Source organism: Chroicocephalus ridibundus, chromosome 9 (genome assembly GCF_963924245.1).
Source record: "Chroicocephalus ridibundus chromosome 9, bChrRid1.1, whole genome shotgun sequence".
Lineage (NCBI taxonomy): Eukaryota > Metazoa > Chordata > Aves > Charadriiformes > Laridae > Chroicocephalus > Chroicocephalus ridibundus.
The window spans coordinates 26,244,218-26,268,173 of record NC_086292.1 but is presented as its reverse complement, the minus strand read 5'-3'; the positions used below and the strand labels follow the sequence as shown (position 1 = coordinate 26,268,173).

At 55.2% G+C, this 23,956-nt stretch overlaps 3 protein-coding genes across 5 annotated transcripts; 1 reads left to right on the top strand and 2 right to left on the bottom strand.

The window, feature by feature from the left end:
- Positions 1-924: 924 nt before the first annotated feature.
- SCAMP2 (secretory carrier membrane protein 2) lies at positions 925-14,643 on the bottom strand. The gene is made up of 9 exons (XM_063347361.1): positions 14,458-14,643; positions 9,046-9,126; positions 8,292-8,381; positions 7,184-7,301; positions 6,344-6,472; positions 5,646-5,805; positions 5,007-5,108; positions 2,437-2,554; positions 925-1,355 (listed from the first exon to the last, which is right to left on the bottom strand). Exons 1-9 carry the CDS (start codon positions 14,512-14,514, stop codon positions 1,215-1,217), a joined length of 996 nt encoding a protein of 331 aa, XP_063203431.1. The 5' UTR covers positions 14,515-14,643; the 3' UTR covers positions 925-1,214.
- Positions 14,644-14,655: 12 nt separating this feature from the next.
- MPI (mannose phosphate isomerase) lies at positions 14,656-18,723 on the top strand. Of its 3 annotated transcripts, none has more exons than XM_063347358.1 (8): positions 14,656-14,736; positions 15,313-15,440; positions 15,950-16,150; positions 16,243-16,384; positions 16,559-16,741; positions 16,879-17,052; positions 17,200-17,408; positions 17,950-18,723. In XM_063347358.1, the coding sequence occupies exons 3-8, from the start codon at positions 15,956-15,958 to the stop codon at positions 18,166-18,168; spliced, it is 1,122 nt and encodes a 373-aa protein (XP_063203428.1). In that variant the 5' UTR covers positions 14,656-14,736; positions 15,313-15,440; positions 15,950-15,955; the 3' UTR covers positions 18,169-18,723. The 3 variants fall into 3 exon arrangements, with proteins under 3 accessions (XP_063203428.1, XP_063203427.1, XP_063203429.1); XM_063347357.1 differs by lacking the exon at positions 14,656-14,736 and adding an exon at positions 14,802-15,094; XM_063347359.1 differs by lacking the exon at positions 14,656-14,736 and adding an exon at positions 15,097-15,116.
- Positions 18,724-19,009: 286 nt separating this feature from the next.
- FAM219B (family with sequence similarity 219 member B) lies at positions 19,010-23,357 on the bottom strand. Its single transcript, XM_063347365.1, has 6 exons — positions 23,280-23,357; positions 21,768-21,870; positions 21,360-21,450; positions 20,854-20,931; positions 20,690-20,738; positions 19,010-20,272 (listed from the first exon to the last, which is right to left on the bottom strand). Exons 1-6 carry the CDS (start codon positions 23,349-23,351, stop codon positions 20,114-20,116), a joined length of 552 nt encoding a protein of 183 aa, XP_063203435.1. The 5' UTR covers positions 23,352-23,357; the 3' UTR covers positions 19,010-20,113.
- Between the last annotated feature and the right edge of the window lie 599 nt (positions 23,358-23,956).

The window sequence follows — 23,956 nt, the reverse complement described above, 5'->3', positions numbered from 1 at the left end:
ACAAAATGCAACACCCCCTCCTCCCAGGCTAGAGGGGACAGAAAGGGATGGGGAAAAGTCCAGTCTGCCATTAAACCCCCTCCAACATGGATCCCAAACACACCTGGAGTTGAGGGGGGGGACAGGGACTGTCCCCATCATGCCTCAGCACAACCCTCCAAGTCCCATCTCAGGGGACAGCATCCGAAGCTAAACACGCACCAAACCAGTCCTTCCCCAGCCGAAAATAAAAATAACAATAATAGGCGGGAGGAGGAAGGCAGGGAGTTGTCATCCCTGGAGGAAAAAAAAAAAAACTCATTCGTGCTCTCGGTTAGCCAGAGGACGTTCGCGTGGTGGTTGAGCCAGTCGTCACTGCTGCTGCGCCCCAACAGCAAAATCCCTTTTCCAAAAAAATTCCAACCAAAATCCCTTCTCCCCCTGCCCCGGTTTAAGGCCACGCTGAAGACTCAGCCTCCAGCGATCCCTTCTCCCTTGCTCTGTGCCCAGGGCTGTGGGTGCTGGCAAAGGGCACAGCCACCCCCACGGCCATCGTCCACAAGATCCTCATGGAAGGAGGGGGAAATCTGTCAGGAAAGGGGGGGAACAAGGAAAAAGATGTTTCCCCTCCTCTCTAAACCCCCCTGCTCCCAGGTTTTCCTTCGTGCCACGCTGCCCTGAAGCCAAGGCAGTTAAGAGGTCAAAATGCAGCATTCGTAATAGGCCAAAAGCACAGTTTCTGCTCTTAAAATTAATAATTTAAAACTACACACAAGTTACAAACCCACCCCCCCCCCAAACCAACAGATAATCAAATTCTTCATAGCAAAGGCTGATAGGAGGTGGGGGGTGGGAGAGAGAGAGTGTAAAATTGGAAACGTGCTTCCCCTTGCCTTCCTGCTACAGCCAGGGTGAGGGAAGGAAGAGAGACAAACACTCGGTACGTCCTGGATAGAGAAATATATTTGCTTCAGAGAATGTCTCCCCTATCTCCCCACACCCTAAAATAAGACAGGGAGAACAAATTGTTATAAACGTCATAAAGGCCAGATGAAGCTAAAAAAAAAAGCCAGACCTCATCTGGAGTCGGCATCACAGAGCTAACATGGTACCCCCGAAAAAGTGCATCTTTAGAGGGAAAAAAAAAAAAAACCAACAAAAAAAAGAAAACAAACGAAGGTTGGGGTGCTGACGGCAGAGGAAGCCAAAGGGGGACAGGCGAGGAAGGGCTAGTTTCATCGGAAAGCACTCTGTGCTGCAGAGGAGGCCGCCCCAGCAGCTGCGGTCTGGAAGTTCCTGTTGGTGAGGATGCCTTGGGAAAACTCTTCCTGTGCCCTTTGGAAACTGGCTCCTGTGCGTCGATACAGGGAATGCACCTGGGAAACAGGAAGAGAGGGGGAAAAAAAATAATAATAAATATCAGCATAAAGTCATGGACTTGCTGCACACACCTCATTTGCCAGCTTGCTTTTCCCTCAGTCCCATTGCTAACCAGCTCTCTTGGTGGCTAGAGAGGATGGGCTGGAACCACTGGCTCCATCTCATCCAGATGTCGGGAGACCCTCATTTGTTGTAAAATGCGAAGCTCTCAGCAAAGTGGCAGGTATCAAAGCCAAAACTCCCGTCCCCACACTGTGATGGTATGGACACTTAGCCCGTGCATCTACAGACACTTGCAGGGCAGGCCCTGGAGGTGCCTGCAGCTACAAGCATCAGGTATTTCCTTTAAGATACGGTTCAGGAAAAACGGAGGAGGAAGCAACAGAAAGAGGACCAGTTCAGTCTGTTCTCGCCTTCCTCAAAGCTCCATCTCTGTTGTTAACTGCAGAAACGCAATCCTCACGCGGTCCATCAGAAGGACTTGTGTTTGAGAGCCAGTGGGAAGGCACTCGTTTGGATCCCATCAGGCTTTGAAGAGTCCCACAACGTTGCGGCAGCATTGACCGTGAAGCCCCGGACACCCCAAGAAAACGACCACCTTCTCTGCTCAGCCACCTCTGGGTAGACTCAAGCTAAAGGGAGGTGCAAGAAATCGGACGTCCAGGTGTGATGAGGGTGACACTTAGGACCCCACTGGCCACCTTCTCTGGACAGCAGACAATGCAGGAAGCCTTTCTACACCCTTCTTTGTCCCAATGGGCATTTGAGGCCCTCTATGTGCACGGCTAATGGCATGTCTTACTGGAGGATCTGTGCCTCTTGCTCCCTCCCCAGAGGCAGTTTCCCACCTGCAAGTCCCCTTAGCGTTCAAGCGACTTGGCATCAACGCAGGAAGCACAAGCAAAAAATACTTTCATTAAAACTCTTGACCCGACAGTGCCCTGATTACGCCTTCAAAAGCGAGCTAATCCCCACAAGCAGATGAGAAGAGGTGGCTACCCCAGGGTACCCTGGGAGCAGCCTGACCCACAGATCTGCAATTCAAGCGGGATCTCACCTTGCCCCCGAGCCACTCACCTGCTTCAGGAGGAAGAGGGAGAGAACCGCGCACAGGGTGAAGAATCCTGCCACCACCATCATGATGACAGCCACAGCCAGGTTCCCGTGCAGCTCTGACAGCGCTGCGATCCACCCGCTGCAAGAGAGGGGAGAGCAGGGGTGGGGGGGGATGAGGCACCGACAGCTGCACAGGAGCCTTTGGGGGAAGATCGGGGTTGGAAGGGACCTCTGGAGATCATCTAGTCCAACCCCCCCACCTTCCCCCCCAGAGCAGGTTGCACAGGAACGCGTCCAGGCGGGTTTGGAATGTCTCCAGAGCAGGAGACTCCACCGCCTCTCTGGGCAGCCTGTGCCAGGGCTCTGCCACCCTCAAAGGAAAGAAGTTTTTCCTCATGTTCAGATGGAATTTCCTGTGTTCCAGTTTGTGCCCGTTGCCCCTTGTCCTGCTGCCAGGCACCTCTGGAAGGAGTCTCACCCCATCCTCTTGCTATCTGCCCTTTAGATATCGATGAGATCCCCTCTCTGTGCAAACCCAAACATAATAGCTGTGGAAACAGGGACCCAGAGCTCACTTCGGCGCTTGTTTTGGGGCCAGAGTTTCCATTATCATTTTTAGAAGCAACCCACCTCTACACAGGAGAATCGTGCTCCCCCCACCCACGTTACAGCCCTGGCCTCTGGACCACCCCCCGCCTTGGGCAGCGACTGATACCCTTGGTGTCGTCATAAATCAAGTCATAAATCAAAGCTCAGCCAAGTAGTGTAAAGACAGGCTGGTACATCCACACGGGAAGAGATCAGCTGGCAGATCGGGAGCCTTGACCTACACGTCACCGTGACAGCTCTGCCTGGCCAGGGAGGTAAGGGTTGGGAGGGGGAAGAAGAGGAAGAAAGGGACGAAGTTAGAGGAAACTGGCAGGGAGTTATCAGTGCTCAGCTGTGGGCAAAAATACCGAGATGCCTCACTTGGAACACCCTCCTGGGAGCTAGAGAAAGGAATCTGTCCGAGGGCTAAACCAAGTCAGGCGCGTGCCACCAGGAGAGAGGGAATCAAGTGAGCCAAAATGCCCCGTTTGACGTGCCGCAAAGCTTCTTGCTCATTACAAGGAAGCGGAAAGGCACACCATGCGCTACAGCCAAAAATAAACGTGCTGGCTGGCTGGTGGAAACGCAGCAGAAAGCTCAAGGCACACTCCCTCCAAAGTCAGACTAAAAACGGAGTGTCCCCTCCCTGTCCCCCGTGACTAAGGCGCACCAGGTCGCAGGGGAGGGAGCACAAGGACAGCTTTGCCCATGAGCCGTTCTGCAGGCAGCGGGCAAAAATAGACAGCAGTTGCATGGCCCTCATCACCTGAAGGCTCCCCCCCAGGAGAAAACCGCTAGCTGTTAACCTTTTCACGGTAACTCACAGATCTGATCTGCAGCCAACACAGCGAGGCGAAGAGAAAGCCGGGGCTTTCACTGCAGGGGGGCAGCTGCTGACCAGAGGCCTGTTGGAGCCGCTCCAGCAGCCCAGACTCGCCCTCTGCACAACGCCATCAGGAAAGGGTGAGGACAGAACCCTCTCTGCCTATTTTTTGAAGCACAGCCCACCAGTAACACACCCAAGAGAAACTCATAGAATGGTTTGGGTTAGAAGGGACCTTAAAGCCCATCCAGTGCCACCCCCCTGAGCTGGGCAGGGACACCTCCCACCAGACCAGGTTGCTCCAAGCCTCATCCAACCTGGCCTTGAACCCCTCCAGGGATGGGGCAGCCACAGCTTCTCTGGGCAACCTGGGCCAGGGGCTCACCGCCCTCAGAGTGAAAAATTTCTTCCTGATATCCAACCTAAATCTCCCCTCTTCCGGTTTGAAGCCATTACCCCTCGTCCTATCACTACACACCCTTGTAAAAAGTCCCTCCCCAGCTTTCCTGGAGCCCCTTTAGGGACTGGAAGGTCTCCCTGGAGCCTTCCCTTCTCCAGGCTGAACCCCCGCAGCTCTCTCCTCACAGCAGAGGGGCTCCAGCCCTCCCAACATCTCCAGGGCCTCCTCTGGCCCCGCTCCAACAGGTCCACGTCTTTCTTGTGCTGAAGACTCCAAAGCTGAGAACTCCAAATTCAGGAAGAGCGGGGACACAGATCAGGCTGCTAGGAGCAGTATCAAGTTTAAGCAGAACCCAGACTCCGGGTCAGGGATCCCTCGTCCCCATGCTACACCCTCTGTCAGGGAAGGCTCCATTTTAACCCAAGGCAGATGCGGTCAACACTAGAGGCTCAGCATCAAGAAGAGGTAAGTATTATATGTATGAAATGAGGCGGGAGGGAGTAGAGGAGGTGTGGGAGATTTCACACGCTCCTTTCAGCGCTGGCCCGCAGCAGAAGCTGAAAACATACGTGCCTTTGCTGGGACTAGGATGAGAAGAGCGAGGAGGGAGGCAGCCCAGCTGGGACCTGCCAAAGCTGCACCAGGCAAGAGAGGAAAACCACGGGAGAAAGAACAGACAGCTGTCGGAAACGGACCCCAAAGCTTCTGACAGCCACAGCCCTGGTGAGAAAAAGCATCTGTGTAGGGCTGCAGCCTGCCAGCCCGTGAAGCCAAGCTTACCTGTCTCCCCAGCCAGGAATGCCGACAGCCTGGATGATGTAGATTGCTATTTGGCAGAAGAAGATGAAAAAGAAGACGAAGAAGCTGAACGAGCTGTCAGACCTGCAGGAGAGACGGCAGGCAGGAGTGTAACCCAGGGACACGATCCCTGCGCGGACGCTCTTTTCTAAAAGGAGGGAAACCATTTCAGGGAACTCCCTTCTCCAGGGGAAAGCTGCTAAGGGGAGGTGATTTCAGGAGGAACTTAACGCAGCGACACAGCTTCCAACATGTCCACTGCGTATCACAAAACCACCACTCTGCCTAGTGCGAGAGGGGGTGAAGGCAGTTTCCTTAACATACAGAGTGTGCTCAACACACTAACATACCAAAAAGTTTCTCAGAAATCAATAAAAAAAAAAAAAAAAAAAGAGGACTCCATGATTGGCTAGTCTTGGATTGCAAGATGGAAAAAAGAAAGACCACCACAATCAAGTTCCATCAGATACTTGTAATATGTTTAGGAACAAGTGGGTTTGATCTATTTAATGATGCAAAGAGCTGGAAAAATCCTGCAGGCAATACATGATCAGAACAGATAAACCCAAAACTCCTCCTCCTAAAAGCTCTGTCCCTGTTACAGAGGGAAATGGTACTTGCCTGAAAGCCTTGTAAATCGGTCGGTACCAACAGAGGAAGGCACAAGGAGTGAATAAAACAAACCACAGGATCGAGAGACCGAAGTCTACTCCTCTTTGCATATCGACTGTGAACCATGCCAGGCAGGCAAGCAGGTTTAGGAGCAGGGTAATCGAATGCACTGTTCAGGATGGGAGAGAGAGAAGAAACATCAGTAGGTTCTCGGAAAACTCAGGAGTCTCTCCCACCATCCCCAATCTCTCACTGAACACATGGAGCTCTGCAGAAATTAAGGAGACTTTGGGCCATCTAATTTCCTTCCCTCCCTTGAAAGGAAGATGGAGCTTTAACCTAAGAACCTCATCTGATCCTGCTGCTTACAAACAAATCTTAAGTCTTTGCAGAGCACCAAAACTGACAAATAGAGCCGAGACTGTTTTACACCCGATCTCTGAACTGCACTATCCGCTGTCTTCCAGAGCGTCAGGAGAGTTGTTAAAGTCTCCATTAAACGACAACCAAAATCCTGTCACAAATGAGCTATTCCCAAAGCATAAACCGAAGAGTCCTTTACATTTGCCTTCATGAAAAAAAGGGAGAGACACATTATTTTACCTGTGCAGAAAACACCTACAGAATTTACAGAAGGTCAAAAGCCCCGCATTTGATACAGAATCTTCTTCGGAAGAGTTTTTATTGCAGTTCAAGCTATTACTTACGCATCCACAAGTAATACAGCATCTTGCATATGCGCTGGTAGTCAGCTGGGATGTCTGCAGAAAAATCCTGATAAAAACACGGCTTGATCGGACACTTCTTGGGCAGAGGCGGCCAGTTGTTTTGCCTCGCTGCAGAAAGGAGAAAGGAGCAGCTCTTCACTTGCCCTTCTCTCACTGAAAGGCTAGCTCACACACCATAACTGGCAAGCAGCCAACATTAAAACCTGGGAAGAGGCTGGGTCTCGGGAAGTAACTAAGTTTGAGCGGGCAGCACAGCAGCGACATGTTAACTCTGCTGGCAGGTCGGCCGGGTTGTGAAGGCTTTCCTCCGCGGGAGGCGGAATTCCCCTGCAATGGCCAAAGGGCCATCACAACAAGTCCAGGTTCAACCATTTAAAACCAAGATTAGGGGAAAATATTGTTTTGCTGTGGTTAAGAGAGCCTCGAGACTCGGGGTTGAGGGTGGGGGAAGCTTTATCGCTCTCAGTGAAAAGCCTTAACATGGCAGCACCACACAAGAGCGCAGACACTGATAGGAAACTGCTGTTTGAAGATCTTAACATGGCTAAGTGCAGATGGGGAGAGCATGCTCCAGGGCAGAGACCCACAAGGGCTGGTCTCCGGCACCTCATCTCTGAGCTTGTTTCCCACCTTGTAAGCTATGGGATGACAGGTGCAGTCCCAAGAGGGTTGCCCCAGCTGTGAAGGACCAGAGGAAAGACACATGGCTTCTAAAAAAGCTGCACACGCTTGGACAGGCTGAGCCTTCATTGAATTCTGACAAACTAAGCAACCCAGGCTTCCCTGGGCATCACACACACTGCAGGAAGCAGTACTCACTGTTAATGCTGGCTGCGTTACTCTGCAATTCCCTTTCCTTCTTCTCCAACTCAGCTGCCTTCCTCTCTAATTCCGCCTGCTGCTGAAGAAGCCCAGCCTGCGCTGCCGCAGCCACAGCCTAAAGCCGGAGGAGAAAAAGGTTAAGTCCTTCCCTCAGCAAAGCAGTGGCAACACCACCACCAAACACACCAGACGCCGAACTGGAACGGAAGCAGAGGCAATTCAGTAGCGAGGGTTGAGGACAACTTGAAAGCTGAATACCCGTGGCTAACCTTGAAACGTCCTGAGGCTTTCTGCCTTCCCTGCTGGAGGACAAAAATTCAGAACTCCATCCAGATGTTCCTCTCTTACGCCATGGGAAGACAGGGCTGGAAGAGCCCTCAAGAGGCTATCCAGTCTGTTCCCATCCTTTATGCCCTTCCCCTTCAGCAAAGCTACGCTTTTCCCGCAGCTTCTTCTACCTCCCAGTTCGCCTCATTGCTCTAAGGGCACTAACAGCAGAGCAGCGGGCAGGGCTCCCGCATTCACCAGGACAATCCCCTACTCAGCCAGGAGAAAAGGTTCAAATGAAAGGCGAGGCAGATGTCTACCACACCTCTTGAGCATCTCCTCTACCTGTCTGCTATTCTGAGAACCAATCCTTTCTCCTAGCAGCCTCGGTTTCTCTGCTCTTTGCAGGAGGTCGTCCTGGCTGCCGGGTACTTGCCAGCCAGTCTAAGCGGTGGCTGCAACATACAGCTAGACTGCATTTATATTCCTGGAACCGAGCGTGTCTGACCGGTCAGGAGAACTAAGGTAAAAGCATTAGCAGGACGCGTTTCAGTGTTTGCAGAGGGAAGCGCCAGAGCAAACAGGATACAAGGCAGAGTGAGATCTGCCACCAGAGGGACAGGGAAAAGGCATAAGAAGAACTGCATGTATGTATTCCCTATAGAGATCTGCTTCACAAGGCAGGGACAAACGCAAGTTTAAAAGATCACCTGCAGCTTCCCACAAGAGCCCCAGAGAATCCCGTTCCCCTCCTATTCCCACATGCCTCCAGAGGCCCCCAGGAGCTCCTTGATGCTCTCCAGCTCTGGGGGAAGGCAGCAGCAAGGGGTTGCCATACCTGGGGAGTGGGCTCTACGGACGTCTGCAGAACCGCCGGCTGTGAGTGGCCAGAGGGCTGTGTGGCTGGCGTCGTCCGTGCTGCATTTGTCTGCATATAAATCACAAGCAACAAGGCAAAAAACATTACACAGGTCTTCTTTTAGCCAAGAACAGTTCAAGTTTTAGCACCACTAAACCAGAAAGCACTATCATGAAGCAACTCCGCATTTTCAAAAGTCTGTTAATTCCTTAATGAACTGGGGGAGTGGCACCAGAGGATTACAGGCATTAGGCAAAGGAGAGAAACAAAAAGGGATTTTGATCAGTTGTTTAAACCACAAGTATTGCTTTACCCTGGTTTCCTGTTCCCCTTTTCCTGGCAGCAGCCAGGAAATAAGAATGAAGTTCTTGCAGCGATCCTTCCATGGTACTTCCGCAGCAGTTCAGCTCCCAACCCAGAGACCAAATAAATACTGATGTGTCCTGCCACAAAACATCTTCCCCTTCACACTTCATATAACTTTAGCACGAGGCAGCAGCGAGTTTGAGAGAAGCTGTTCCACGTGAGTGGAGAGCTCCAGCTGGGAGTTTATTAGTGCTCCAGCGTAGGAGAGGTTGCTTGCAGCTCTCCACGCACGCAATGAACTACCGCCCATGGGGAAATCAGCTGCCAACACCTCACTCTTTTTCCTTTAAGCTGCACCCACCAAGGGACCTTCTACACGGCTAAAGCCGCCACCAAGATGCTTAGTGCAAAGACACATGGCACATACCAGCTGGGAGCTCTCTGAAAAGGGGTTGAATTCATCCAAGCCACTTTGGCTAGTGTTTGTGAGCTGTGTCACTGAGGGATCCTGAAAGGAGAGAGAGCAAAGACAAATCAGCGTGGGACACAGGTTATCGTTACCTTCTACATTACCCACGCTGCCGGCCTTCCATTCGCTTGTCAAATGGGAACAGGATGGGGTGAAATGCATCCCCGCCACAGGTGGATGGGCTTGGCTGGCAAGGAATTTAAACAACCAAGGAGATGATGATCAGCAAGGCACGATTTGTGGGCAGAAGTAATCTCCTGTTCAGACAAAAGGTATAGTCGAAGAACTACAACAAACTTTCGGCACAGGAGCCCTTTCTGCAGATTACTACAGCTTACTGACAGCGAGTCATTCCTAATTTCCAGGGACTCAAAGTGGGATGCAGATTCATCTGCCCATGGTCAGAGAGCGGCTGGACAGCCAGGACCACCTCCCAAACCTCACCAAAGACAACAAGGACTCGCCAAGCACAGCAGAGCCTCACAGAATGAGTTTCCAGGTACAGCTGGTCCTGGCTGATAGGTGTCAGCTGCCACCCAGGGCATTTGGACCAGCGAGCTAAAATGCCAGCGATCGCTCTAAAGAGGCAAAACGCCCAGAAAAGTTGAGCTGGAGGCACAACAGGAATTACTTTTGGAGGTTTTCATTCTGCCAGCATACCAGCTGCATTCACTTGTACTCACAGCATCACTTGTCTCCATCAAATAGTCTGATTGTTTTAAAAAAAAAAAAAAAAGTCTCTCAGCACCTCTGCTGAAAACACCTTTCTTCCCTCACCTGAATGCGCTTCGCTATTTTTGCTGCTTCTTTCATACATGCTACTTTCCATAAAAGATCCCTCTTTAACAGACAGACTTGGACCTCTGGAGCATCTCTCTCCCCAGTTATTTGAGAAACAAGGTAGTCAGAAATCCTACCGCAAGAACAGCCTGGCAACCTAATAGCTGGATGTGGATAAAAAAAATAAAAAAATAAAAGTGGCTTTTTATCCATCCCTCCCCCAGCAACTCGTGTCTCAAGATCAGTCATTTTAATTTTGTGGTTAATGGGGTGAGAAGCAATTGAGGCTGCGACAAGGTAAGAGCAAGCAATTGAGGCGTACAGAGGCTGACCGAGTCTGTGCGCTGCAGAAAAGTCGTTTGGCTTGTCTGCAACCCGCTGGAGCCATTCCTCGGGGTTTTAGCGCAGCCTTCTGCTGAGCGAGGCGCACACAGAACAGTTAATGAGTAACCTCACGCATCTCCTCGATAGCAGGCACTCCCTACGCAACAGGTTGCACTAGTTTATGAATCACCCCAGGGCTGAGGGATCTCAGATGATGTTTCAGATGCTCCCTGGTGACGTTAACTCCCCGGCCAAGCAGGGCTGTAAAAAAATAAATGAGCAACAGGGAGCATTTCCAGCAGAACCGCCACGCTGGAAATAAGGGCTGCAAGGATGCAAGGCACAGGTTTTATTTCACTACAAACTCCTCTGGAGGCTTTCACTTAACCAGTTTTGCAGACGCATGGGCTGCCGACACAAGCTTACAAGCCAGTTAACGCATGATGGCTACTCCCTGCTGGCACGATACCCTTTAATCCAGGCCAGGCGGGGTCCCAGCCTGACTAAAGTCCAGCAGGAGACGACTGCACAAGGAAGAGAAACTCCCTTAATGGTACGCAAAGAGGAAAGCAAAGGCTACATAACCATCTCAAGAGCTTGGATGGTCAGGCTGGGAGGAAAGTGCTTGGAAATAAGGAGAAACACCAGAATACTGAGGAAAACCATGCCGTTTTCTTCCCGTTGCTTGTCTCCATCCAAAAAGAAAGCGCCCGAGTTAAGTGGAGGCCCACCAGCGGTGCCGTCAAAAGGGCAGGCTGCCAGTGGCCTGAGCAGGACCGCTGTTTCACTCCTTCCAGCCGCAGAACAACTCAATTTCAAAGGGAGACAACCTCTCATCTTATCACATAGCTTAAAAAAAAATAAAATAAAAAAATTATTTAACTAGGCAGTACGGCCAAGGCAAGGCAGCCCAGCTTCACTTGCCTTCTATTGTGCAAGTGTGTTCCAAAATAGACGGTACACAAAGAGCAGGGAATTTGCAACAAAAGCTGAAATGGGTTTGGACACGTGCGTCCGTGCCCTGGATAGAGCAGGAAGGAAAACGGCAGCTGTGAAACAAGAGGGTGATACAAAGGCACCAGCTTCCGCAAGCCTGGACCACACAGCGCGAAGGATGAGCGAGCACGAGAAACGCAGAGGAGATGAATGAGAAGCTGCCCACAAGCTTCACATTTTACAGTCCTTTCCTGCAAGCTACAGACTAAAAGAGAGTTGATCCTCTTGAAGCACGCAGGGGCCTGCCTCTTTATGCGGCAAAACAGGGAAACGTGGACTCAAATCAGGCACTGAACCACTTGAAGCCATGTTACCCGCTGTTCTTCCTCCAAGGTAGTAATGGTACTCTCCTCTCTGCTCCAGAAGCCCACGTGCCTTTGCTCTCGGAGGGTTTAGTTGTTAGGATCCCCAGTTAAACTCCAGCAATTCTTCTCAACTTGTTCCCTGCTCCTGAGCTACAAAGAGCACCTGAACCTCTCTTACTTCTCCCGCTTGATTTAATAAGTACATCCAGCCACAAGCTCCATGCTCACAAGTCAATTATTAGACTGACCTGCAGAATGCCAATGAGCAGATCCCCACTCGCTACCCTTCCTACCATCGCTCCCACTAGCGGTAGGGATACGCGGTGTCATTTGTCATGACTTCAAATTCCCCAGGGCAGAATAATTCCTTGCTTGGACTAAATAGCACTGATGTGAAGGTTCAAACTGTTTTCAAACACGGTGTTTAATGCAAGCGTGAAGTTGCATTGTGCCAGCTGACAGAGCTGATAAAAGATTTTGATACAAGCTTCCGCGAGAAGTTATATTCTTCCATTTCTTTCTGTTCCCACAGGTTAAAGAAACAAAACAGGCTGCCACTCTAGATGAGACCAAGGCAGGAGAACTCAAACAGGAACCACCTGAATTTAACATGATTGTCTAAATGTCACAGTAAATGCCCCCAATATTACCAGTCCTGCCATCTGCCACCAGGGCAGGACCTCAGAGCACTGCACAGCCTAGAAGACGCACTGAGATTTCTCTCAGTGGATTTTATTATCCCTGTCTCTAATGGGAATGCAAGTTTCCAGCCCTGTCTGAGGTTTGCATCCAAAGCTTTGGAAGTAGCTGCCACTTAGAGCAGGTTACTGAGTAAACGAAAGCAGTTAATCATCTCTTGTTAACCAGTTGGAATAAGTCACAGAAAGATAAGCCAGAGATATTTTTAACAGGACCAAACCAGCTTATTTTAAACCAAGCTTATTAAGCACCATGAACAAAGTCTCCTCAAAAGGCAAAGATCCCCAGTTATGTCAGCATTTGCGGAGAACACAGCGCTATGCCAGGATCTGCGGAGAGGAAAGACAACCCTGGTGCTCTGCCCAAGAGATATTCCTCAGGGCAACAAGGCTGGGAGGGCGAAGCCGCTTCTAGTCTTTCAGCAAGATCTACAGAGTGTGTGGAAGGGGATGTCAGCACCTGCCGGGCCCAGGGGAAGCCATCAACCCCCAGGCCTGCACAGCACCGAGCCGGCATATGGATCCCAACCCCGTCAGGGAACGGGCTCGTTTCATCACATTTACTAGATGTGGGCAGCGCTGTCCTACAGCGGGAGATGCTATTTTCAAATCAGAGAGACAGGGCTTCGAGGCTCCAGGCGGCTGCAGCAGTCAGAGATTCCTCGTGTGCAGCTGCTGATGACTGGGGGGATTTTTCTTTAAAACAAAAAAAAAAAAAAAAAAAAAAACCAAAACAAAAAAAAAGGGACAAAGGTGAACGCAAAACCTCACACTCCCAAAAGGAGGATATTAAACTTGCCGCAAAGACCAGCTGTGGCTGCAAAGGGCTGTCAGACAACTGCAGGGGCACCCACACTGCCACATACATTTGGCCTCATTAAAAAGTAAGGCTGACATCAGAGTTACCTGTTGCAAATCGCCTCCAATCTTTTTTTTGTTTGAAGAGTGAGTAAAGTGCGAGCACGGCCCTGTTGGGTCAGATACCGGGGCAGCTATAATGCACATAAAGCAACAGAATATTTACTTCCTCAGCACCTGAAGCAATAAATCCCTTCAGGAACAGTGAATGTACATGTGAGCCACCCTATATTCCCCTCCACGGAAGGAATATTACAGGAATACAGTCATCCAAACCCTTCCTAAGGAACAGAAGGCATCAGGGAGAGCAAGGATTTTTTTTTCCTTCCAATTATCACTTTGATTCCTCAAAACATTCAGCCCCATCACCAAGCAGTTTCGCTTTGGCCTGGCCACGAAACTGGAGGCCAGGAAGTCACCCCTTCCTGCAGATTCCATCCCGGCCCAACAGCAGAGGTAAAGCAGCATCTGCAGCCGCTCACCGACGACAGTCAAAGCCCCGACGCTCGTTCTCACGCCACCGCCACACGAAGCGGGTCCAAGCGGAGTGACCGCTCCCGATCACTCCCCTGCGTGAATGACCCCGTGTTTCAGGGCACGGAGGTTAATCCCACAGCGGAGAAACCCAGGGAAAGCAGACAAAGTCTCCGAGAACCTCCAAGGCTTTGGCCCCTGAAAACCAAAGCCAAAGGCGGGTGTATTTTGTCTTATGCACTGAGTTTTAAGTGCTGACACTACAGCACGTTAAAAACAGACGCCCCCAAAAGACTCAGCAATCGGTTAGACCACTGCATGGCACAGCCAAGAGAAGTCTCTCTACTGATTATTTTTAATATCTCTACAATCTAGCCACCCACAAGCGTTTCGGCATCCTCTGAGGCAGGGGTGGCCCCCTGGTGCTGAACCCCCCCTCCCCAAAGCCTGGGGAGATGGGGGCGACTGGGGCTCAGAGCACAGGACGACAGGAGACCCCCCCTCCTCGAAGGGAGGCAGGCGGAGAAACGGGGGCTTCGAGCAAGTGAGGGCGGGAAGGGGTCCCAGCGCCGGCGGGCAGAGCAGGGATGGACCCCAGTGGGGTCCGTGAGGTGACCCCCGGGGGGCTGGGGAAAGGGAGCCCCCGGGGCGGATAGAGGGGGATAAGCGATGTGGGGGCAGAACAGCCAAAGAGGGCTCGGGGGTCCCGGCCCCGCGGGGATGAAGGGCGGGGGAGGGGAATGTCCCGGCCCCGCAGCGCGGCCCTAGGGGGGGTCCCAGCACGCCCCCCTAATCCCGCCCCCTCGCCCTGACTGGACACGGCGGTGAGGAGCGGCGCCGCCATTGGCCAGCGACGCTTCACTCAGTGCCACGTCCCGGTGGCGGCGGCGAGCGGGGCGGGGGAAGGCAGGGGCCGCCCAGTCCCCCGCGCCCACCTGGAAGGGGTTGATGTCCACCGGGTCGACGAACGGGTTGGTGTCGAAACCCGACATGGCTGCGGTCCCGGCTGCTCCACTCCGTCCTGTTCCGTGCTCCCGCCGCTCCTCCGCCGCTCGCGGCCACTTCCGGGGCAGCCGCCGCGCCTGCGCCACCCCCCGCGTGACCTCCCCGCCCACCGCGCAGGCACTTTAAGGGGCGGGGCGAGTGACGTCACAAGGGCGGCCACCGCCTATAGCGCGCGGGGCGGGGGGAGGAAATTAACCCTATAGACAGGGGTGCGTGCTACGGGGGGGGGGGACGACACCTATAGAGGGACATATGGGGGAGCAGGCTCTGCAGGGGACGTCCCTATAGATCCCACAGCCCGTCCCCTAGAGAATAGCCCCTATAGAATGTCCCCTATGGGCTATCCCCTATAGAATACCCCTGTAGGTTGCCCCTATAGACCCCGCAGAGGCAGTGGCGGGCGCTGCCGGCCTCGCAGCTCCCCTCCCGCCCTCCCCTACGGCCGCTATAGGGTGCGCGTAGGGCCCCGTCCCGCCCCGCCCAGCCCGGCCGGGGGAGGCGGTGCCGCCGCCGCCGCCGGGACTACGGCTCCCGGCCTGCCCTGCCCTGCCATGGCGGAGATCCGCGGTGAGCCGGATCCCGGGGGGCGGTGGGTCACCCCCACGGGGGTGGAGAATCCCCCCCGCCACGTCCCGTCCCGGTGGGGCAGCGGCACCGCGACCTCCGCCCGCAGCCCCCCAGGCCCCTTCTAGCAACCCCCTTCCCGCCTGGGGGAGGGGGTTGGGGGGGGGGGGGCCGAGGGTTATTTATGCCCCCCTCCGCTAACGTCTTGCTCCCCCCCGCAGTGTTCCCCCTCTCCTGCGCCGTGCAGAACTACTCCTGGGGCAAGGTGGGGCTGGAGAGCGAGGTGGCCAAGCTGGTTGCCACCAGCGACCCCCTGGTCCAGATCCAGCCCGACCAGCCCTACGCCGAGGTGAGTGCCCGGCCGGGCGGCCGTCCCTTCCCTGTGACCATCTCATTCCGTGCGGCCACCCCATCCCTGCCGCCATCCCGTTCCATGGGTCTGTCCCGTCCCTGGGTCTGTCCCATTCCACGTGTCCATCCCATCCCCTGCGGCCATCCCATTCTATCCCATCCCATCCCATCCCATCCTATCTGTCTGTCCTATTTCCCCATCCATCCCATTCCTGCGTCTGTCCCATTCCCACATCCGTCCCATCTGGATGCAGCTCTCACCACCCCGCATCCCAGGATGCAGCTCCCCTGCCCCTCCCCAGTCCCCTGTAGCCCCCGGGGACTGCGGGGTTGCTCCGGGAGGAGGGGAGGAGATGCCTGGAGAAGCCCGGCGTGACTCAGCCCCTGAGGGAGCTGCCTTGGCTGCCTCCATTGCCTCTGAGGCCAAGCAGCCTGGAGAAAAGCCCAAGTCATCCCCATGGCTGCCTGGCTGAGGGGTCTGTCTGTCCGTCCGTCTGTCTCCCACAGCTCTGGATGGGTGCCCACCCCCGGGGCGACGCCGTCATCCGGGATAACCGCATCCCCCAAAAGACGCTGGGGCAGTGGATCGCCGACAACCCCGCCTGCCTGGGAGCGAAGGTGAAGGACGCCTTCCAGGGACGCCTGCCCTTCCTCTTCAAGGTGCTCTCGGTCAACACTGCCCTCTCCATCCAGGCGCACCCCAACAAGGTCGGGAGAACCCCGGGGAAGCGGGGGGCGGGGGCAGCCCTGGCCAAACCTTGGGGGTTTCACCCAGCTCCTCTGCCCCCCACCTTCTCCAGGAGCTGGCAGCAAAGCTGCACACACAGTTCCCTGAGCACTACCCCGATGACAACCACAAGCCCGAAATGGCCATCGCTCTCACCCCCTTCGAGGGCTTGTGCGGCTTTCGGCCAGTGGAGGAGATCGTCTCCTTCCTCCAGAGTAAGAATGGCAAGGGGGGGTGGTGGCAAGGTCGTACCCCCTAGGCCACCTTCCTCCCCTACGGTGGGTTCAGGGTGGGGGGGCGGTGGTTGTGCCCCCTCGGGATGGGGTGCTGGGCTCCCTGCCAGGCGGTGGTGGCCATCGGGGCTGACTTGGGTTGGCCACCCCCGGTAGCCGTCCCCGAGCTGCGGGCGCTGATCGGGGAGGTGGCGGCGGAGCAGCTGGAGCGCAGCGGGAGCGATGACCCCCGGGGCGTCTCGGCCGCCCTCCGCGTCTGCTTCACCCGCCTGATGAAAAGCGAGAAGAAGTTCTTTGTCGACCAGCTGAACATGCTGGTGAAGAGGATCTCCCAGGAAGGTGGGTCCTCTCTGCCCACCGCGGCCCCCCAGAATGGTTTTGATGGTGGGGGGGGGAGCTGTGTTTAGGGGAGGGGATGGGGTTTTCCCCCCCCTAAGCTCCCACCTCACTAGTGCTTCTGGTCTCTGCCCGTGCAGCAGCGGAAGGGAAGGACACGTCAGGGAGCAACGGGGACCTGCTGCTGCGCCTGCACTCCCAGTACCCAGGGGACATCGGCTGCTTCACCATTTATTTCCTCAACCTGGTGAGGCTGGAGCCGGGGGAGGCCATGTTCCTGGGAGCCAACGAGCCTCACGCCTACCTGCAGGGAGGTGAGCATCACGGCAGGTATTCCTCACCCAGGACCCCCCAGGGACCGTCCCCAAGGTGGCCATGGTCCCCTCCACAAGGTTCGACCTTCCCCCCCGGGATGTGCAGGATGGCTGGGGTGGGCTAACAGCGCTGCCCTGTCCCCGCAGACTGCGTGGAGTGCATGGCATGCTCGGATAACACAGTGCGGGCCGGGCTCACCCCCAAATTCATCGACGTCCTCACCTTGTGCGAGATGCTCAACTACACGCCAGCACCCAGCAGCTCCAAGATCTTCCCGGCCACGCAGAGCCAGCTCGACCCCAGCGTCTACCTCTACGACCCACCCGTGCCAGACTTTGCCATCATGAGGATAGAGGTGAGCGGTGATGCTTTGGGGACACGGGTCGGGGGGACACCAGCTTTTCCCCGTCTTGGCTGCGCTCTTGGTAGGAGATCTCAGTGGTGGCTGGGGCTTTCTTGGCACGGGTTTGCTCACCCTTGGAGCTAGTGGTCCAGTGAGGACGGGGGGATGCTTGGCGATGCTTGGGGATGACGGGGGATGCCAGGGATACTTGCAGATGCTTGGGGACACCGGGGATGCGCTGGGGATGCTGTAGGGATGCTGGGGATGCTTGTCATCCCCAGACAGCACTGCAGGCTTCTCTGCCTCCTCTGTTCCTCCTGCCTAAAGCTCGCTCACCTTCTCCAGCAGCTTTGGGCAGAGAGGGGATGAGGAGGAGGTCTTGGAGGTCCTCAGCTAAGCCGAGGTCCCTGGGGTTTGGGCTGCTGCAGGTGCAGGGTGGCCTGGGCACAGCGAAGGCTGGAGCAGGGTGGGAATGGGGGTGACCTCCTTCCAGCTCTCCCAAGGGAAGAAGAGCTGGGGGAGACTCAGGCCACGGCGACCCTTTCTATTGCAGATCCCCGCCTCCATCAAGCTGTACCTTGTCTCTGCCGTGGACTCTGCCAGCATCTTGCTGGTGATCCAAGGGACGGCCGTGGGCACCTCCACAGCCGCAGCCTCCGAAATGACTCTGCGTCGTGGCTCCGTCCTCTTCATCTCCGCCAACGAGAGCATCTCCCTCCACCTTGCCTCGCCAGACGGGATGCTGCTTTTCCGAGCCTGCTGCCTCCTCTGAGCGGCACCTGGGACGCTTCCCCCCACCTCCATCACTCCACGTTTGAGTAGATAGAAACTGGCCTGGGCAAAGTCACCTCGCTTGGAAGTTTCCCCTCCATCCGTTAAACCCTCCCAAAACCAGCCCGCGCCTCAGGTATAGAAAGAGCAATTCCACGAATCGACTCCTTGGATGTGGCACAGAGGAAGAGCATCTCCACTCATTAGCCACAGAGCATCATCCCCTTTTGGGTGCTGCTAACGCCCTATGGCGACTCCTTTTATTTTGGGGTTTCCCCCCTTTTCCTTCCCACTGGAAAGCAGCAGGGAGGCCTGATGTCTGCACCCCCAGGTCTCAAACATGTTTGTCCAGCTTCTAGGAGCTGCTGCTACCCCCACTGAGAATGTGATGCCAAGATTTTCTGCTGCTCCTGGGCATCTGGTGGGCTCTTCCTGAGCCTGGCCCGATGGCCATCAGTCCTCTGAGCCGTGTCACCCCTTCCCTGGCTGTAAAAAAAGGGGTGATGGAGCCGGAGAGCCTCCGGTGCTGTGAATAAAGTGGTGGCTTTGTCCTCGGCGCCAGGGCAGTGTGGTGGAGGGAGCAGGACGGGGAGATGCCGTGGTTGTTTGCAGGGCTCGGGGACCGGAGAAGGATGCTGAGGGCAGCTCCGGCATAGCGCCCCCACCACCACCTCGGCAGCATCCAGCTGGGTGACACAGCAGCTCCGCAGGGGAAAAAGGACACCCCGGGGTAAGACGTGACGAAAATGCAGCAGGGTCAAGGAAGGAGCCCTCCCGAGCGGGGCTGCTGGGGGGGGAAAACAGGGCTCAGCGCCCCCCTGCCACAGCACCAACACACCCTCCGAGGAATGAGATCCAGTTTATTGAGTGCTCCCTTCAACAAGGAAAAGACCAAAAAAACCCCAAACCCAGTTCAGTTCTCTAAACATGAAATATTTAAATAAGGTTTCTTTATAAGAAGCTGATTGTCTTCTATGTAGTAGAGCAGGACCATGATTTAAGGCAGCTTTTAAGGTTCACGGCAGATAGATTCCCCAAATCTGCACCCAGAGCTGGCCCGGGGTGGGGGGGGCTATGCTGCCCCTCACCCGCATCAAAGTGGCTTTGGGCAGACCTGGAAAAAGCCATTAGCTCCAAACCCCAAACTGAACAGGTCCCTCGAGAGGTGGAAAGTGGGGAGGTCCCAGCCCCAGCGGGAGCTGCTGGTGGATGTAACACACACAGACGCATAAAGCTCAGCAGCCTGCCCCAATCCGCTCCAACGGGTTCCCCCGCCATGTCCTCCATCGGAGCCGCAATCTTTGGTTCGGATCAGCCCAGGCACTGGGAGGAGGGAACCCAGCAGCAATTAATTGCAAGCAGCATGAGAGAGGTAAATGAAGCAGCTCTCCCAGATGACCCCCAGCTGGCCTGAGCCTGCCAGGGAGGAGGGGGTGACAAAAGCCAAAATAAATAGAAAAGGGGTCTGGGGGCTTCCCAGCCCAGTCCCACACCACAGCAGTTCCATGCCACCATCAACCGCTTCTTCATCAGGGAGGGAGGGGGCTGGGGACACGTCGTAATCCTCGACATGTCCATTTAAAAGGGGAAAAGAGGAGGTCACGCAAACCAAAGAGCATTTGCTTCTGCACCTCCCAATTCCTTCCCTTTACACCCCCCCCGGAGGTGCCCAGACTCTGCCTCTCCTCCCTCCCCACCCCAGCCAGGTGACAGGTCCCATCCAGGCCACCTAAATGTCACCGTGCCACCTCTCCCTGGTATTGCTGAGCCTCAGGAAAAGTCCTTTGGGGTTGGTGGGTTGGTTGCCGCTGCTCACCACGGGCGGCATCGCAGCATCGTTGGGCCCTCGCGGCACCATCCCGGTGCGGGACAAGGGGTGCCACCAGCCATCCCACAGGACAAAGAAAAGTGCTGGCTTTTGACCTGTTCTTGTGCAGCCCTCCCGGTTACTGGATCACGCAAGAGAGATTTTCTCCGAAACAACAGGGGCAAGAAGAGGAAGTGATGGGTTTCGGGGGGATGAGATCCAGATCTTCGTCATCAGGGACCTCATCGAGGTGGTACCCGTCCTGCAGCAGCTGCCGGCTCAGGTCCTGGTTCACCTGCTGCGGGGGGAACAAAGGAGGCAGAGCTGGTTAAAATTGGTCCCGGTTTAGTTAAAATTTAGGTCCCAGGGCTTGCACAGGGTAGGGCTGTGAGCAGAAAGGGCATCATGTCCCCCCTCCAGTGCCTTTTGCACAGCGAGAAGTGGCACAGCCAGAGCAGAGAAGAGGAAAAAGAAAGAGCAAAGAGCTTCTCCTGGGCTGCAGCACCCTGACACGCAAGCCGGGTACCCCAAAATCCCCCCGCAGGCTGCCAAGGGGGATTTTATGCCTGGCTCAAGTGTCTCAGGCAGCAGCTTGCAAAGCAGAGCCCTGTGGGATGGCCGCACACGTACACACCCCGGAGGGCGACGCTGCCTTTCAGCCCCTCTACGGACACCGTGGGGACTGCACCATTGGGGGTCAAAGCCCCGGACTTGCCTCAGCGGAGGAGTAGCCCGAGGAACATCTGGATCCCAGCTCCCCGTCACTAAGAGAAGAAGGAAACGGTCAGAGCCAGCCAGGAATCCCCCCCTAAAAAAGCCAACTCTGAGCCTGCAACACCCCCCTACCCAAAATCCAGGGGATATTGGCCCAGTCCCCACCTGTCCGAATCAAGGGAGACCAGGTTCTCATCCACTGTCTGGCTGAGCGCTGTGTAGCCCTTCTTAAATTTCACCGACCTGCCGGAAAGCAGAGGATTGAGCACAGGACAGGCATTTCCACATGGGAACACAGCCCCAGTGCGGCTGGACTGAGGAGTCAGGGCAGGAATCCCTGCCTTAAACGTCCCCTCCCACCCAGGCGTTGTCCAGGGCCACCACGACCTAAGAATAAACCCCAGCTAAGGCTACCCGATTAAATCCTGAATGCACAACCATCCCCAAAACACAGAGAGGCAGCAGCATGGCCCCTCGTAGAGCACCTCCTGACTTTGGTGGGAAAAGTTAATTCTTTTATTATGTCAGCTGCTTGCTGGCAACAACAAAGCCAGCGGATTAAGCTTCCAGGCTCATTTTGCAATCCTCCAGCTTTCCCAGCCTCCCCAAGGAACGTGACAAATCCATCTCGGGGGTTAAAAAGCCAAAAAACCAAGAAAATGGGATCCAACCTTTTAGCTGCCAGCTTCGGGTGGCGGGGCTCAGGTCCCCCCAGCAGCCCCTGCCTTCGCAGCGCTGCCCTCGCCAGCTCCCGCTGCCGCTCTGAAAGCCAAGCACAGGGGCAGAGCTCAAAATACCCAAGCGCTCCCCAGGGGTCTTTTTTTTTTTTTTTTTGGGGGGGGGGTGGTGTATTCTTTGGGGGGGGTTATTTTTTGTTGGGGGGTCCTAGGGAGCACATGGGGGCATTGAAGTGCTTTCCACAGGCAGCGCCTATAGGTTTTTAGTTTGTTTTTTTTCTAAATGTCTTTATCCCACCGAGGAATAGAACAGCTTTCAGTCACTCCCGCCCCAAGCGAGAGGTGCAGGTGTCTCCCCGAATGCCAGCAGAGTCCCTTGGAACGACAGCGAGGACCACTTACGGAGCTTGGCATGAAGGGAGGGAGGTTTGCTCATGATGTACGGTCCCCTTTTCTCCACCGTCTCTGTTGCCTTGCTCAGCCTCTTGTTTTCAGCCCAAATCAGCTAAAAAAAAAAAAGGGGGGGGAAATAAGTAAATTTAGTAGCATTTTTCTATGGGGACGAAGTAAACCAGAGTCATCTCAGAGAGCATCTGGCCAGGGAGAGCTGGGAGGGGACGGCTCCTCTTTGCCAGCTCCGTGCTGCCGCCAGAGGAGGAAGAGGAATAAGCAGATCTGTTCACAGATGAAGGGATTATTTGGGAATGGCGACGCTAAATTAAAAGCCCACACAGCAACCAGTGGTTTCTTTGCAAGCCTGCCTCTAGGGAGAAGACACGGTAGAGGAGATTTAACTAGCAGGTTGATCAAATAAAATATAAAGGTACTTTATTTTAATTTCTCCATGGGTTTCGAGCCTTTCAAGAATAAACCCACATCATTAAAACACAAGCAGTGTCACATAATCAGGTCTGAGAGTCAAGGCTTTAAGGAAAAGCCTCCCCCATCCAGGAGAGGTGGCTCTGCTAAATGACCACGGGCAGAAAAAAGTTCTGCAAAGACAATAATTAATAAAGAAAATAGAGGAAGGGTCAGAAAATGAGCAGAGAGTCCGTCGGCGCAGGAGGGAGGGGGAATTAGAGGCAGCAGTTAACAAGGCGGGGCGGTGACGGGACGGCACATCCAGGATTAGCAGAAGTGTCTCCGTGGGAATTACTGGGGCAGAGCCCCCTGGGTGGGAATAGCTCCAGGTGCAGGGAGTGGGGCCTTATACCAGCCCCATGCACATGCCCCATACTGCCCCATACACACACCCCAGCCCTATACCCCCCATGCACATACCCCATACTGCCCCCCCCACACATCCCAGCCCTATACCACCCTACACACATACACCATACTGCCCCAGACACATCCCAGCCCTGTACCCCCCATGCATATACCCCATACTGCCCACACACATCCCAGCCCTATACCACCCCCAGGCACATACCCCATACCACCCCCCACACATCCCAGCCCTATACCACCCCCCACACACACCCCAGCCCTATACCACCCCCATGCACATACACCATACTGCCCCACACAGCCCTCCCAGACCTACACCCCCCACGCACATACCCTATGCTGCCTCCCACACACACCCCAGCCCTATATCACCCCCGTACACGTACCTTACACCGCTCCATACTGCCCCATGCATACACCCCAGCCCTATACCCCATACTGCCTCATGCGTATACCCCAGCCCTATACTGCCCCATACTACCCCCATGCACATACCCCATAGTGCCCCATGCACGCACCCGAGTCCTGCACCCCCCCCACACCCTGGCCTTACACCACCTCCCCTATGCACATACCCCATACTGCCCCATACTACCCCGTGCGCATACCCCAGCCCTATACCACCCATGCACATGCTCCATACTGCCCCACGCACACTCCCCAGGCGCACAGCCCGGCCCGTACCCCCGCTCCCCGCCGTCCGCCCGTTCTGCTCCCAGCGCCATCGCTGCCGCCACCGCCGCCGCCCGTCGCCATGGCCGCTCGCCCCTCCCCGCGGAGTCACCAGCCAATAGCAGCGCGCAGCGCCGGCTGCGCCCAGCCAATGGGAAGCGAGGTGGTCGCGCGCGCTCCTCCGCCGCGCATGCGCAGCGCGCCCGGCGGGACACGGGGAGATGCGGCTGGCGAACAGTGGGATAGTGGGATACCGGGACAGCGGGTGGCCCCGCCCCCTGGGACCCGCTTCCCTGCCCAAATTCATGTTTTTCTGAAAAATTCCTTTTTGGTGAAAAAAAAAAAAAAATAATAAAAGGAATGTCCCTTCCCCCCCCCCCAGCTTTTTTCCCCCCCCAGTCCCTGCCTGCACCGGAACCGAGTTCCAGAACAGATTCCCGGCCCTGCCAGACACCAGCCTGCCCAGGCACCGTGAGGGAGAGTACAGCCGGTGCCAGCAGGAGCCTCCTGCCGTCCTCGGGGGCTTCGTTAAGCCCCGGTCTCATCCTGGGATAACGGCCCCTCCAAGGGCACTTCGCCAGGTCCTTGCTCTCCCCTGCCCTGAAGCGGACCCCAAGAGGGCCACCGTGCCCCTCGGACCGAGCCAAGCCTCTCCCTTCCCACAGCCAGGAAGGATTTACAAGCTCTTA